This window comes from Acyrthosiphon pisum, chromosome X (genome assembly GCF_005508785.2).
Source record: "Acyrthosiphon pisum isolate AL4f chromosome X, pea_aphid_22Mar2018_4r6ur, whole genome shotgun sequence".
NCBI classification, from domain to species: Eukaryota; Metazoa; Arthropoda; class Insecta; order Hemiptera; family Aphididae; genus Acyrthosiphon; species Acyrthosiphon pisum.
Window position 1 is genome coordinate 82,709,499 of NC_042493.1, and position 16,917 is coordinate 82,726,415.

The following is a 16,917-nucleotide window of genomic DNA, read 5'->3' on the forward strand; positions in this document are numbered from 1 at the left end:
CATAACTCATTTAAATAACTGAATAATTGTAAAAAAACTTCCAACAAAACACAGATAATCTTCTTACCCTCAAGTTTCATAATAGGTCGATTCACTCTAATTGTTAAGCTAACGGCATAAAACGTGAACTGCTGAGCGTAAATTTGCTATGTTACGCGTTTGTAAGACGGAGACAACAAATGGGGTGTGGCGTCCTCTTAAGTTAAAAAAAGTTAATTTGTGTATACAACGCTAGTGTACTTAATTTTTTTCCAACCCAAAACCAAGTTATCGACTATAGTGTTTATACTTTATACAGTATTTCAATATAAGTGAGATTCAAATGATATACATTTTAACTTTAAACAATTCACAGTAAATATTTTTTAACATGAAAACGAAATAGACAGAAATAGTGAAATATAATTAAATTAAAAATAAAATAAATTAATTTAACTTACTTATTAAAATGAAAAATTAATTTGTTTATTTAAAAAGAAATTTTGTAAGTTAACAGTTAATTAATGAAAAGCCAAAAGTAATTAGTTAAGTTAAAAAGTTTAAATTAAATTACCTAACTTTTTGCCTTATCTTTAACTTTTTAACTTGTTAATGTCCTGCATTGCTTTTTTCACAAATATATTTATAAAAAATACAAATCTTTGTATGTCGATCTGGACAGCTAGTTGCCATATATAAATACAAACAAATTATAATATCATATATATAAATATATTTAAAGAAATATATTTAAAGAGATTAAATGTAAGATATTAAAATAACTAATTTTCATGATTTGGTTACTTGTTAGGTTAGGGTTAGTTAATGTTTAATTCCAAACTAATATTTCCTTCTAATAAAACCAGGGCTTAAAGTGGGAAAAATTTCAGTAGGGACTACTGTCTCCATATAGTTTTAAGCGTTTTATGTATAATTGTACGTATAATGTCTTATGTATATGTAATGTATAAACATTGATTGTGTAAACATACTCATCCTACTTTTAACGCTAAATAATGTTAATCCTAATTTGTTAAAAGGGATGCTCATTAACCATTGTCAGAGATAGGGGGACTATATCCACCTAGGCCCCCTCCTCAACTTTATCCCCTAGATAAACTATACTTATTTATAAATTGCAGGATCACAAGATGATATTGATCAAATAATTAGGAGATTTATTTTTATTTTTGAATAATTTTGATTAGTAATTATAACTAAAGCTTACATCAATTTTAAAATATGTGCCCCTCACTTATGTTTTACCACTTTTATTTTGAAATTGTAATTTAAATTTAACTTTTTTAAATTATTCATAATTTTATGTTGTTCAATATTCTAATTAGGATATCGAAATGAAACTCAAAACGATAGACGACTAAGATTAGCTCGTGAGAGAGATTTAAGGGGACGTGAGCTGGTAACGTCGGCAGCAAATGGCGATGTCCAAAACTGTCGTAGGATTTTGGAGAAGGAAAGACAAAGGAATATGAATGAAAAGCCAACTGGTGAGCCACCAATGACACTCGGCTATGCTCTTACACCAAGACAAGCTGCAATGTGCGTTAATTACACGCGTCCACCCACAGCTGAGGAGTTGATATTGACAAACTTTGTGAGTAGCGGGCACACATCTCTGCAGGCCGCTGCTCAAAATGGTCATGTTAATGTTTGTCGAGTGTTAATAGGAGAGTTTGGTGCAGATGTCGAATTTCAGGTGTGGGAGTTATTTTATTGTTAATTCATTTTACCTACTAAAATATTCTTCTGTAACATGTTGTATTTGAACATTTTGCAGGACAGAGATGGCGATCGTGCTATTCATCATGCTGCATTTGGTAACCAGCCACGAGTGGTGCATGTGCTATGTGTTGTTTTTGATGCTGATGTGAATGCGCGTAATAAACGAGGACAAACTCCTCTGCACATCGCTGTTAACCGTGGGTATGCTGACGTGTGCCGCATTCTGTTGCGCCTCAACTGCTTACCTAACCTACAGGTTGTTATTGATTTATTTTATTATTTAGTTAAATTAACAATTATTTTATACTAATAATTATAATTTTTACATGTAATTAATTAAATAACATTAAATTATTATAAAAGTAAATTACTTATAATTATTTTATAGTTAAATAAATCTGTTCAATTAATTAATATTTCAGTAATTAAAATAATTATCATTGAAGATTAACACATTTTATGGATTTTAGTCTAACTGCTTATACCTTATATATTAAAGGGTTTTATATTAAAGATTAACAAAAAAAAAATCCAAAATACATATTTTATTTGATACTTAATAGTTAAATCATAGGTTTTTAAACAGTGACATAAGTAACCAATGTCATGAGTTGTTATTTTAAAAAATTACTAAAAAATTATTTTAATTGTCAATAGAAAATATTTTTTTATTATATTCTCAACATAGTGGATATTAAGTTCTAATAATTTTATTCTATATCACTTATTATAAAATTTAAATAGGATAATATAATAATGTGTAACCCAAGAAAGCCTGCAGAAAATAAGCTTACTAGGTGCCAAATACTTATGTTATGGTGGGCTTTGCCCTCCACATCCCCCTAACGCCACATTTATACTAAATCTTCATACATTAGTGGTCTATTTGATAAAACAAGTCATTAAAATATAACTATTTTTGATTGATTAAAAATTACACTGGTCACTTATTTATTAACTACAAATCACAATATAAACACTCTAACGGTGTAAAATATAAAATAATTCAACCACAATGTACAAAGTATATTAGAATAACAACAATAAATTATCACATATCACAGTTATTTAATTTATTATGATCCTAGTTATATGGTATTTTTTTCCATTTATTACTGTACCAGCTATTTCTGTAATAAAAGGCAACAGTTTCTTAAAATTTCATTATTTTGAACAAAATCATTGAAATAAATTAATAAAAAAAAATGTTTATATTTTATTATTTATTATTTATTTGAAAAGTCTAAACTATTAAAAAATATGTTCTTAGGTGGTGCATTTCCACCAATGCACTGCACCACTTAGCCTCCCTCCCACAGTGCGTTTCTGATGTGACTATATGACAGATTTTCCAGTATTGTTATTTAAAAAAAATGCAAAATATTAATTCTCATGTCTATATCAAATATATCAAGATTGTGGTATATCCATATAGATTCACTTCTTTTTCTACAATACACAGTTTAGTAAATAGGATTGTGTAAATTACACGGAAATAAAGGAAATGTTCCTTTCAATTGTTTATATAATAATGGGAAAAATATAAATCATAATTGTATATTATATCAAAATAAAGATTACAACATAATACACATAATATTCTAATCAATAGTGTTTAATTATGTAATGCCAAAAGGATAACGAAGGTGACACACCACTACATGATGCCATATCTCGGAGACGCGATGACCTTGTAGCCATGTTGATGGAAGGAGGAGGTGGAAGTATTGTCACCTGTAATATACCTTCAAGTGCTGTGGCCACCAATGTTTTGAGTGGATGCGAACGTGCATATGACCGCTCAGCGCCTAAGATTGGGCCAGTTCCTGAATCTCAGACTTTGCTGATGAATAATTCAAATGCCAATATTGCTGCCAGTGCTTCTATAACTCCTAAGGATGACAATGTTGCAAATTCTACGACCGAAGTGGAAAATGAAAAAAGTACATTGTCAATAATGAGTGGTCAAGAAGATGGTGCCGCTGGTTGTTCTGCTGCCACAGTATGCTCTTCCTCTGATGAAACATCCAAATCCATGGACACAGGTGTAAGTGCTACCACAACTGCTGATACAGACCTTGGATTTCCAGCTATTGGATCACCGTCTGCTGATCTCATGGTGGTTAACACAAACGGTTTCAACCCGCTGCAGCACGCGGCACTACGTGGTAATCCTGGGTGAGTGAAAAATACTAAATTTTAATATATTATAATAATGTCCTAGTTACCTAAATATAAACTATTAATTATAGTAAGAATTAGGAGTGGGATGAGTAAAAGCACCGAAGAACTGCATTTAATTTATGTTGATGAATTCTGTACATTTTGCAATATGATAGTGGTCGAATTCTTGTGTAGTGGTGGTGGTTTCTTATTTAATTAATGAAATGGATTCTGATAATTTTTAAAAATGGATTATTTTCTAGTTTATAATAGTCCTGATTAAACTTAAGCTTTTAATATATATTAAAAGCTTAAATGTAGAAAAATGATTAAACGTTTTGAATTTAAAAACTTGTTTGTAATGAAAATTTAATTTATCATACTAACAAAAAATATGGATTGCTTATAATTTATAAAATAATTGCTATAAACTATTTTTTTACTATGCAAACTGTGCCGTTAAAATATTTTTTTTAATTTTTTTTTTTTCATCAACAATATAAATAATGTTTTAAATAAGTATATTGTATTCAATTTGATTTAAAATTATGCATGATGAAATGATTTTATACATCCTTAGAATATGGACTAGTCTATAAAGGCTAGAGCCTTTAGTTAAAAAAACATTGTACCACTAAGATTTTTTTAATATTATGTATACACATTATACAACGAGAATAATCATTATTTATTTGTCATTACGTTAGGACCACAAGTATAATATATTTTCTATTAGACGTCCCTTCCCCCCACCCACTGACTTTTGTATACGTTTGAGTATATATTATAATTATATAAGGTATATTATATTATGTACGAGATTAGGAGTGAATAAGATGGTAAGATAAAATAGTTAAAAAAAATAAGACTTAAAAAGTTTCTACTTTGACCGATTATTGATTATATATAGCTGCCCCGATTCCCGATATATTATATTAGTCTGTGTGTCTGTCTGCCGACGGTGCAATATCGTAGCACACATAATGGCCAGTAGCAGTTGTTCGATTGCGGTGCCGGACTGGCGTGGGTGTGGTCGTGGGGAACGCGGCGATAGTGCATTTCGGTGCTGCGGGATTGTTTGAGTGCGGGTGCAGTGGATGTGAGGAACCATGGACCAGCGGTGGTGAAGAAACGTGACAAGACCGCAGAAGGGGAACTCTTGGTTATCGCGTACTGATTGCCTCAGCAGCGGACGGAAGCGCCGACTCCAATCATCCCCTTTTGTAACGGTCGATCAGCAGAGGGCCCCCCTCCTTATGTGACTCCTACGTCGACGTTTAGCATAGCTCCCTGATAACAATAATGTTATAAATGTTCGCCAATTATCGTTCCGTCACTGTACTTATCAACACTGCCGCCACTTTAACTCATTAACTTCAATTAAAAGCGGCGATGTACATAATATATTATTGTATACCTGTCTACATGAAATGATAATAATTGTCTCTTCATGGATACGCTCTCGAGTCTCGATGCACCGCTTAGCGGCGAGTGTCGGTAACAGCAGTGATCGTTGTGACCACGAGGTCTACTTGAACTTTCAAAAGTCTTTTACTCATTTGGAAATTCGAAAATTGCCATTACACGCAGTACCTATGTCGAAAATTTTACGCATATACGTCGTGAACCATGAACATGTTTTCGTTTCGTGTCATTTAAAATTATTATGGTCTTTACGACTAAAGTTTAATTTATACTACGGCTACGATTTACGTAGACATTCTTGCGCATATTTCGTGTTATTACTACTTACTAGGTACTAGTAGAATTTGAAATGAAACAAATATTAACTTTTTTGAGTGGTGCGCGATGGAACAAAAATTGAACTCTATTATTATTTACTATTCCAAACTAGCCACGTGATGGTTCAACGTCCGAGAAAAACAATACTGCAGGTTGTTTAGCTTGTTAGGAGTTATAGGTTTTCACGAATCGTACAGCACGCGTCAAGTTAAGTTTAAGGGTTTTGCGCGCTCAAAAAGATTCTATATTCATAAAAAAAACTACTGCTAAATACTACTATGTATATAATATATTGGTGGTGGTATAAATATTTCATACACATCTATAATCTAAAAATTATAAATTATTATACATATAACCGTGATTTATATAATTAAATACATTACAAAACATTACAATTAAATTTACATAGAATCGTTTTATAAAATATTACAAGTGTACACGTGTGTATTATACAACATAAAAATAATCTAAATTTCTAATATTCATTAATTTACATATTTTTAAAATGTGTAAAATAAACATATTTAAGGGTTAGAATTACAATACACAAATTTAACTTAACCTTAAATAACTATGTAACGCAAGTTATTGAGGTAAGATGATTTTTGATGAAAATTGTAGTTTTTCGCGTGCCGGCTACAGCTGGTTGAAGGGGACCAAATGTGATTGCGGCAGCAACGGCAACAGCATCGTAATCACAATCCCAGAAACTTATGTGAGAAAATACACACGATAACTGGGAACGGAGTGTGGTTCATACAAAAACTTTGTATTTGTCTTTACGCACGCTGCCGCTACCGCACACAACTCAATTAATACATGTGTATTTGGCCCAGATCCAACCAGCTACAGCTACACGCGTTTCTCAGTAGTAGTAGTAGTTTAGTCTCTCGACGCCGACAGCGATTACCTCCATAAAGATGCTGCAAATGTACCGCTTTAATGACAAACGTATTTCTAATGAACCTAACTAATTAAAATGGACGTATTATAGTGACCATAAGAGCAATAATATTAATAATGATGCATGTATGATATTTATATATAATAATATTGTCATGTATATGAAAAAAAGTACAATATTTTTGGTCCATAGTAATAACCACCGTTGTTCTCGTCGTAGGCGATCTATTTATATAACAATATAGCTACCTACTAACTATACTATTACTGTCGTCGTAATATCCGTGCCAACAATTTATTTACGTATTATAATGCAAAAGACACTCTGTATCAACGATGTACATATTTTTAGTAATAAGCCATCACCATTTCGGCACACTTCATACTTAAAACTACTTATACAACTTATAAGTAATATAATTTTATTGTAATTATTATATTGTATACTACGGACATTACGACGATTACAACAATATTCAGACCATTATAGCGCAGATTCGACGGATCTATCTCTGTGTTGCCCCCTCGTACGTATTTATTGGCGGTGTTCCATCATCACGGGATCGTGTTTGCGGAAAAAAAAAACTAAAAAATTGAATGGACGCGTTTCGTTTTAGGTCAGAAGGGCCGAGTTTACGCGCGCGTTTTATTACTATGAAAGTGTATTAAAGACCGAGTGATCACCATAATATAGTGCTTACACACATAATATTATCTAAAATTCGACTATTATTTTAATGTACGCGGCACGAGTGCACGGTCGTCGCGACGGCCGGTCGCGGACTGAACCGATGACGGCGGGACCTCTGGCAGCAGCAGCCAGCAGCCAAGCAGCAGCAGCTCAGCGGCGGTGGCGGTACGCTAACCAGCTAGCTAGCGTTACGCGCGGGCGAACGGGGGTGGGTGTAACTGGTGCAGCGTACTGCCGCCGCTGTGTAAAATACTGTCAGCGTATATTAGGAGGAGCGTCGTCGTTCTGCAGCGTCTGCGCAGCGGCCACGGCACTCGTGCCGCCGAAAATATCCCCGGGACCCGATCGGCCGGCAAGCGGTGGCGCGGGGCGCGGGGCTGCAGCGGCCCGAGCCCGGGCCCCCGGGCCAGTCGGTCGACCGCCGTCGTCGCCGCGGAGCTGGCTGCTGGCAGCCAGCGAGCGAGCCTTCGCGCGGCCTCTCGCCGCGTAGCGTGACGCCGGAGCGGTGTTTTGATGCGGGGAGGGTGTGGCCCGCGCGTGGTTGCAGCCCTATTCCCTCCCTTCACCGTATCCGTTGTTTCCTGCACCTCTGTCTGCTCTGCCACACACAACGATAACAACAATTGTCGCCACCGTTTCTGTGTACGTACACTTTTTGCCCGGCTGGTCTGAAATGAATCGGGGGAGGGGGTCGGTAGTGGGCCAGTGGTGAAGATGGATGGGAGGAGGGCGTTTGGCCGGGTGAGCGACGGCGGTGGTATTTAAGCGCCGTGCCACCAGCTCGCTCGACGATGCGAGGGGTGATAATAGCGGCGGCTGCCTATCCTCTGCCCGTCCGACGAGAGCAGAAACTGTCCTCTCCTCCGTCGGCCATCTGGTCGTAACTATCCCTCCACCGACCAACATCTCTCCGCCTATGCCTTTTTATCTGCAGTGAGGCACATATATATATATATATTATATATGTTTTGTGTATGTGTATAGCGTACACGTCAAGCGTATATAGTTTGCAATTTCGTCCCGTTATACCGCCGCTGTATCCCGTTGGTTGTCGGGGGAGGGTGTTTTGCGCATCACCGGCGGCTCTCGGCGGCAGACGACCAACCGTCGGGTGGACGGGTGAGACGAGGCGCGAATAATAATAATAAATCGCGCGGTCTCCGCTATCCCTCGACGGCCTTTGCCGCCGCCAGCCACTATATTCTCGCTGAACTCGTTTTCTGCGTTGCAAACGACCACGTCCCCACCACCAGTGACTTTCTCGATATAATACACGACGTTATTATTGTTATCGTTGTGTATTATATTATTATCGTCGTTACATCACCACTGCCTACACCACCATCACCGCCGCCACCAACATCTACACACATCCTACGAACCAATTATTAATATTATATATTAATTGCACATCCGCCAATTACCGCGTGTCACATAAATATAATGTTATTATTATCGTTATTATAATTGGATATTGAACTTCAACCCCTCGTACAGTCCGTCCCTTTTAAAACGATATTTCCATTCGCTATTACTGCAGCTACTACACATCAGGGTCTAGTATATATAAATGCTGTGGTGCAGCAGCCGTGCATGCTACAAAATTCAATTAGCAGAAAATGTAATAAAAAAAACCCGTTTGCCCAGTTTGATTATAAAATAATTTAGTTTTTTTTTCTAAAAAGTTTCTTCCGTTATACAATTATTGTTATTCGTTAATATTTACTTTTTATCTTCGGAAAATCAGTATTATAAATAAAAACCATAAATTTGAACTATTTTCCGCTTTTCCTAACCTAACCTAACCTAACCTAACCTGATATAAATATGTGTTATAACTTATAACTGTTTTAAGGGTGGAAAGGCTGAACAATTGAACAAATTTAATAAATCCACATGGGTGTATAGAATAGGATCTATACATAAACCATTTTACTATAACAATTACATTTTTAGGTACCGTTTTAATTTTTTTAACTTAAAAGAGTATTCTTGCTCAATCATATATATTATAGAAATATTTCATTAAATGTAGGTACCTAATATAAATATGATTATATGAATTTAATTTAATGATATTTTAATTTATACTTAATTTTTAATTTTATCAACTCTAAAGTACTCACGTACCTATAACATTTTTTAAATTTTCATTTGTCGTAATGATTTCAAGAGGATTTTTTTTTTTTAATTTTCAAAACTATTTTGAGAACAATCTGTGACAAAAGTGTCAACGCTAAATTATAATACCTATATAATATATATACATATTTACAAACCTGAATACAATAATTAGGAAATATAATAATAATTTGAACAGAGGTACAAAATAAATTGTTTTATCTGTCTATAATCTATATTTTGCGATATGGAATGTAGTAACGATAGGAATCCATTTTATATTTTTAAATTAAATATTTTTTTCTAAAATCTGGTGATGTCTTAGATCTGTGATTTTTAGAAAACAACTAGGTTTCAGATAACGACTTTGAATAGAATGGTTATACTAAATACTTGTGGTTATATTATGTACCTAACATAATATTATAATGTTTTAAATAATTGAAAACATTTTATAATTAATAGGTATATGTGTTTGTATAGTATTTACTCACAATTCCTTTCAACTAATTGTATTTCCTAGTTTTTCGGTGTCTATATATATACATACATCCATCCCTGATTAAAAGTATAGTATGACAGTATTGAATTTGAGAAATTATTATTTAGGAATTGCAAAGACGTGCATCGTTTATCTTAATTTTGGAACGTCGAACTTTTGTTGGAATAAAATCAATTTAAAAGCTATTTATTTATTTTATAAATTATAATTTACAACATGATATTATGATTCTAATCGCAAAAGTATAAAAATTCAATTCCCTAATTTATAAATTGGAGTTAACATTTAATACACTATTTTGATAGTGTGATATTTAAAAACCAGAGTTTTACAAGATTACTTTTTTGTTATTATATAAATAAGTACAAATTTATTTTTATTTAAACCTTCCGAGCGAGGACATTAAGTTGTCTAATATTTATTTAGCAATGATTTTTCGTACCTGCAAATTTTTTTTTAATAGTGCAACTATTGGTTAATTATTAATAGGCATGTGTTTTTGTTTATACTTAATATTTATTTTCTGCAATATATATTATATCATTATAGTTTTTCTAAACTGAAATATTCCTGTATGGTTTTTATAGAAAATCCCAGTCCTATAATTTAATTTCCATTGTTGTCATCTGAGACTGGTAGTATTATATTTGAGTTCTTGAAATTGTTGGTAGTCTTTATTGTGACATTCGTATTAGACAAAAAAATAAGTTTCGTGTACAAGAGTTGGATTAGCTATTGAAGCATCGTAATTGAAAGCTTTAAATTAAGTAGAGACTATAAACATATAACGATTACTTTTTTGTTTACATTTTTTTGTTTTATAAGACCTAAAAGTGTAGTACAAAGTTGACCCATCATATAAAATATAATATATAGGTACATAATAATATGAAAAATCGTTTGAAAATTATTTAACTACGACGCTCAGAGAGATTTAATATACTTAAAAATATATTTATGGAGTGATACTGTCTTATTGTTGCTTTTTATTTTATTTCGTGTTTGTCGTCATTAGACATCAGTAAATCACCCTTTGAAGTTGTAAAAATTATTCTAACTTATACATTAGATCAAAAGTAAAATATACCCTATATTTTGGAAAATATTCAGCTAAAACTATCTTTTGATAAAAATCGATTTTGAAAGTACCTTTTGTTCTTTTTGTGCTATTTATAAATATTTGAAATTTTCAACTTTCAGTTTTTTTAAGTGGTTTTCATCATAACTCTTAAGTTTTTTTTAACTAGAATTATATTTAAAAAAAAGTTTAGTGTTAAGCAAGATCAATTTATTCATGAGCATTTGAAGATATAAGATATCCTTAGAAAATAGAAATAGAGGCTGACACGTTGTCTTAGCTCAGAATTATTGCATGGATTGATTTAATATAACTAATACAGTGACCCAGTCCTTAAAATATCCAATTTTTCGTACTACACGAATAGTCTGAAATCGATTAAATCTAAATAAAAAATCAATGCTCTAAAAACTAGCACAGTAGCACCAATTATACTTCTTCAACCAATAACACATAATATAAATTAAATAACAATATGTAGGAACCTATAAATATATTATTTCATTACTGTGAACAAAATTAGATTATTAATAATATAAAAAGAAATGTGGAGCTATACAATTATACACAATATTATATTATAATAGGGTTTAATTTTAATAACACACTTCAATTTTTGTACTACACACAATTTTAGGGACCTACTCAATAACGAGGTACACTTGAAGTCTTGAAATAGTCGAAACCTAGTATGCAGCATAATGACTTTTATAATTTGTTGCCTTAGGTTTTGATCCCTGAATTTTTCTACATAATTAAAGTTAAATTACTTGCTTGCCGCTTATTTATTATTTTGTTTGATCCAGCGTCCTCGCTAATAACATTTTAGAACTGCAAATCCTGTATATTTTGTGCTTGTGGAAAAAACTTGTCGCTCCCTAATATCTGTTAATTCAAGAATTGACCATTTATTTATTGCTTGGTAAAAATATATACTGGGGTTATTTTCCATCTAAACATATAACCTATCTAATATATATATATATTCCTTTTTATTTCACTTTAACCCAATTATAAAAAAATACACGATATTTGATCATAATAACTGATAATATTTTTACTGAAATACTAAAAATGTTCAGAATGTTTGGTAGTGTCTTATGATTTTATAGTCGATTTAACACTATCATACAACCATATCACCTTATCCGACGGTTAGGTTATAAGTTGTATTACACGATTTTAAGTGTTTATTTTAAACCATGCGGTTATAATATATGTAATTACACATTAATTAATAATGGGTAATAAATAATAACATTATCAATGTACATAAAAATCCTTTAATCACAATTCCTAATAATTTAGGAATTTTCAAAACATGATATATTATGTGTTATAAGTTCATGATGCATTATATAAGATCATAATATTTTTATGAACTGCATAAAATTTAAATCAGAACTGAAAATGTGTGTATGTTAGCATAGATTCTGGATTTCATTACTTCGATTAATTTTCAAAATCTTACACTATTTTTTATTGACTTAGTTTTTAAATTTTCTAACAACCCACTTACTACAATAAAATATTTTTAATAACTTTTCTCAATTATACGTTTTTGAAATACAATGATTTGGTAGAGTACATATATTATTTTTAAATTTTAAATTTAAGAATGTGTTTTATAAAATGTTCAAGTATTTTTATTGTTCCAATAAATCTTCGCACACGCACCTGTGTTTTTATCCGTATCTAAAGTTATTAAAAATATTATAAATATGTTGATTTATTAGAATTATTATAAAAAAAAACGTAGGTAATTAATCAATTTTAATAATTATAATTAAAAGTTATGACATTTTTATTTTAACTAAGGTAATATTTTATTAAAATACATTTCTGTTTTCAAAAAAAACAAAATTTATATTTTTATTAATTTATATGCGTTAAACAATGAAACAAATTATAACTAATGGGCTCTTATACAGAGATTTAATATTCTTAAAAATATTCCAGTTTATATTATTATTATTTCTAAACATATTAAACATTCATAAATATTTAATATTAAAAATGGTTTAAAATTTGATTCCCAACTTGTAATTTATATTATATCTACATTATAATATCGAGACTAGAAATGTCCAAGAAAATTGCTTTTTGCATTATAATTTCATAAGCGTTTAAAGTTTGATATTACCATACTTTATACAGCATATAGCTTCTCAGTATAGAATATTTTTTCCATTGCATTTGAAGTACTTTTTATATCGTATTTTTCACGGTACAAAAGCTATATCGATGACCTGGACTCTAGAAGTTTTTTCTACGTTTCTATACCCGTATGTCGCCGCCCCGATAAAATAAAGGTAATACTGCCCCACGCCCCCGCCGAATATGATTTGTGCGATATGAACGATCGAGTGATCGAGCGGTTTTCAAATTGCAAATAAATAAACTCTACATATTATTATAAATTATATATATATAAAAGTTATACAGTTTGGTTAGGTATATGGGTATTTTGATTTCTATTTACGTGATAAAAGCCATTTATTGTATAGCGAAAAACACGCTCTTTTTGATAGGACGAAAGTCATGAATTTTCCATATAAGTAGTTTTAAAATAATGGTAAAAACGCAATCGCAAATCGCTTCCTATATTTAATAAGGTCATACCTCACGCGACGAACGCACTGCTTATATAATATATAATGGGCTTAGATGACTTACTTACACTAAACATTTTATACTGTGTATTATAATATCTAGTATTAAATTATATTCAAACCACTAGAATGCAATATATATTGTTGTAAATTGTAATAACTGAAAACAAAACCTTGACATTTTTGGGGTGGTTGATGGATTCAGTATCAATTCTGCGTACAAATACCCACGACTGTCGACCTGGCGTTCTTAAACGTCGCAGTTAATATATAAGTATATACTTGCGCGCCATTTCATCTACTGCCACTGTGGCCTTTTGTGTTTACCGACTACACACGCTGCTCAATGTACAAGGTGGCTGGTAGGCCATTGTTTTTTCACATTTTCTAAGTCAACTAGATATAGACAAACATTGTGCCCCTCATACATACAGCTTAGTTTTTACACGGATGCAATGGCAAGCACTCTTAATATATTATACTGAATATTATATTTTGTGTATATAAATTATGTATAATTTTATTGTGTTGGTGCGATATTATAATTTATAACACATATTATACTGCTCGTTTTAAAATGTTGAGCATGTCATTTTAGCTTGTACTGTAGGGCATGGCATCAAATCTTTCGAAAACTTTGCAAACTATAATGTGTATTATATAAATGATTTGCAAACGGTGTGTATTGGTAAAGATGAGAACGAATATGCATTTTTATTCCCTCTTACAGAGTATAATGATAAATCTTGAAATTATAGGTTAACAATTATATACTATACTAACACACAAACTAACAAACAATCACATAACAGCGATAGACATTTTTGATTTTCTTTTTTTCTTAACTGTAACGATATTATTTTATTCCCCTGCCAACCATGCGTATACAACGTTTTCATCGGTACACATCATAATAATATGTGCGTGGGTGTATTTTTCTACAGAAATTGTTGTTGGTGCGCTGATAATAATTTATTATTTTTTATAGTATTATGTACATCATAAAACTTTAAACTTACGTAGAGTTGGATCTTATGCCATCTTATATTAAAAATATTATGATTTTAATAATTAATTTTCTGGGGAGAAAGTGAAATCATCTAGTTTGTGCATTAGCATTCGAGAGAGCAAATTTGAAATTCTTAGTCATTACCAACACCGTCGGTAAAAACAAAATAAAAAAAAACAAGATTATGTATATGAAATTTTTTCATATAATGTTTTGATTAGCTATTTCTGTAAGTACATACTATTTTTAAAAATTATTTTTACTTCTTTTGAGCTATTTATAAATATTTTTAATTTTCAATTGTTTTTAGTTTTTTTCTATTAATATCAATTAAAAAATGTTCACCTAGTGCACTAGACAAAAAGATAGACATTTTAATAAAATATTTGAAGTTTAAATTTTGACAAAATTCATCAAAATCACAAAAATTTGCAAATTACTTTGTAGTTAAAAATTATAAAATGTTTAATTTTCATAGCTTAGGATTAAAAATGTAAAATAGTTTCTCATTAGTTATATTCCCAATGTATCCAAAAAATATGTAGATATTTTAATTTTAAACAAAGAATAACAGTTTTAGTTATTACGTTGTAATTTAAAAAATATTTAAAGTATATTATTATATTTTATACACACAATGGTATTTTCAAATGCAATGTTTTCGGCCAAAATTAAATAACCTGCGTCGTATTAATAAGATAGGTATTCTGAATTGATATAGTAAAATAAAATACCTTAATAGTAATAGATGCTGATAGTCTTTGCTCTAAATCGTTTTCCGTATGGAATATTTTATCATTGAATTCAAATTTAATTCATACACAGTATAGCCCAGTGACTTACTCAATGATGAGTTACACTCTAGAGCTACTGCAGAAATGACTGTGAGGTTACCTGATTCCCCCTTTTTAAAAAATGTAATGTCCCCGCCTCCGAGACAATATTTGGATAACGTTTAAAGAAAAATATTTTTCAAAATGAATTATCCTTAAACAATAAGTATCTTAATCGATTAATTAATAATAGAAAATTAATATTATTTAGTAACTTAACGATATCTAGATTCTATAGGTATTGTACGAAGAATTAAAAATCAGTACTTGTTTATGTATTGCGTGGACTGTGGTGATTGTTATTTCGTATCCTAGTCCGACCCGTTAGCTATTTATCTATATGATTTAATATTATTTTCAATTACATCACGTTCTCAAATGTTTAACTTTTTATAAAAAGATAGATTTCACGAAGAAGCTTTGGGTATTATTATTAATTATACATAGTAGTAAAGGTACTATGTATACCTAATAATTGTTATTATAAAAGTGCCAACAATTATTTTTTTAAATTATTAGACTGTTAAAAGAATAGAGTAAAATTAAAAGTATTAATAAAATACTAAACATTTATTACTTTCATGGCAAAACTGTAGTGCATATAGAAATAATAAATGACTAATTACACTTGAAACTGACACTGTTGAAAAAAAAAATGATTAATTTATATCGTTTTTTTTTTTTTGTTGGGACGGCAGTCATCAGTTACAATTGTCTAGACATTAGTTATCGTGTATGCCAGGGTATATTATATTCATATTGTGATAAATATATATGTATATAAAAATTATTTATGACCAGAGTAAGTACTAATAAGTAGGTTTTTATTATTTATTTTATAATTTAATCCTTAGTTTATATACATCATATTGAATCAGAATTAAATCATATATATTATTGGTAATTGGATGTTACTCAGTAATATAATATTACTAAGTACTAAAGGTTCCTTAAATACGTATACTAAATACTAACATACAATTTGGTGATACTATCTATATATTTTATAATGAGTCATATATTAATACTTAGATTTACTATTATTGGTTTATCCCACTGTTTAGTACTTAAATTTTCCTGGTGTATTTAGTGAAGCACAGGGCATACTTTAAAAATGAGTTTTTACAGAGGATGGATACGTACGAGCTTGCTGTATAAAATATGCAACCTATTAATGAATACCTAGTATTTATTATTTAATATGCTAAGTTTTGTGTTTAAGACAAACAATTAAAAATAACTGATAATATTATACGTTTTATATCTAAGCCCCTGTGCTCAATGAAATATTAAAAAGACATATAAGGTTGCGTACGGTCTTAGTTAAATAATATAAGAGTATTTATGAGGATGTCAGCGCACTATTTGTTTTCTCTCTGGCCCATGCGCAGCATAGTCAAAACGCATTAACACAGAATCATTTTTTCTATGTTTTTAAGTAATCTTAGAGTAAAATTGCCTATTACAAAAAAGATAGAGAATAATATATTTATGGGAATGACATATCGATTTTTTATTTTATTGTTATTTGACTTTA

The 16,917-nt window shown here is 30.8% G+C and overlaps 1 protein-coding gene across 2 annotated transcripts in view; it reads left to right on the forward strand.

Moving 5' to 3' along the window:
• LOC100163203 (E3 ubiquitin-protein ligase mib1) overlaps window positions 1-16,917 on the forward strand; it is a 42,615-nt gene that overhangs the window by 5,088 nt on the left and 20,610 nt on the right. For both annotated transcript variants that reach the window (XM_008188820.3, XM_001942594.5), the window contains exons 7-9: window positions 1,326-1,696; window positions 1,778-1,978; window positions 3,359-3,900. In XM_008188820.3, the coding sequence (XP_008187042.1) occupies window positions 1,326-1,696; window positions 1,778-1,978; window positions 3,359-3,900 (1,114 nt within the window). The remainder of the gene's footprint in view (window positions 1-1,325; window positions 1,697-1,777; window positions 1,979-3,358; window positions 3,901-16,917) is intronic.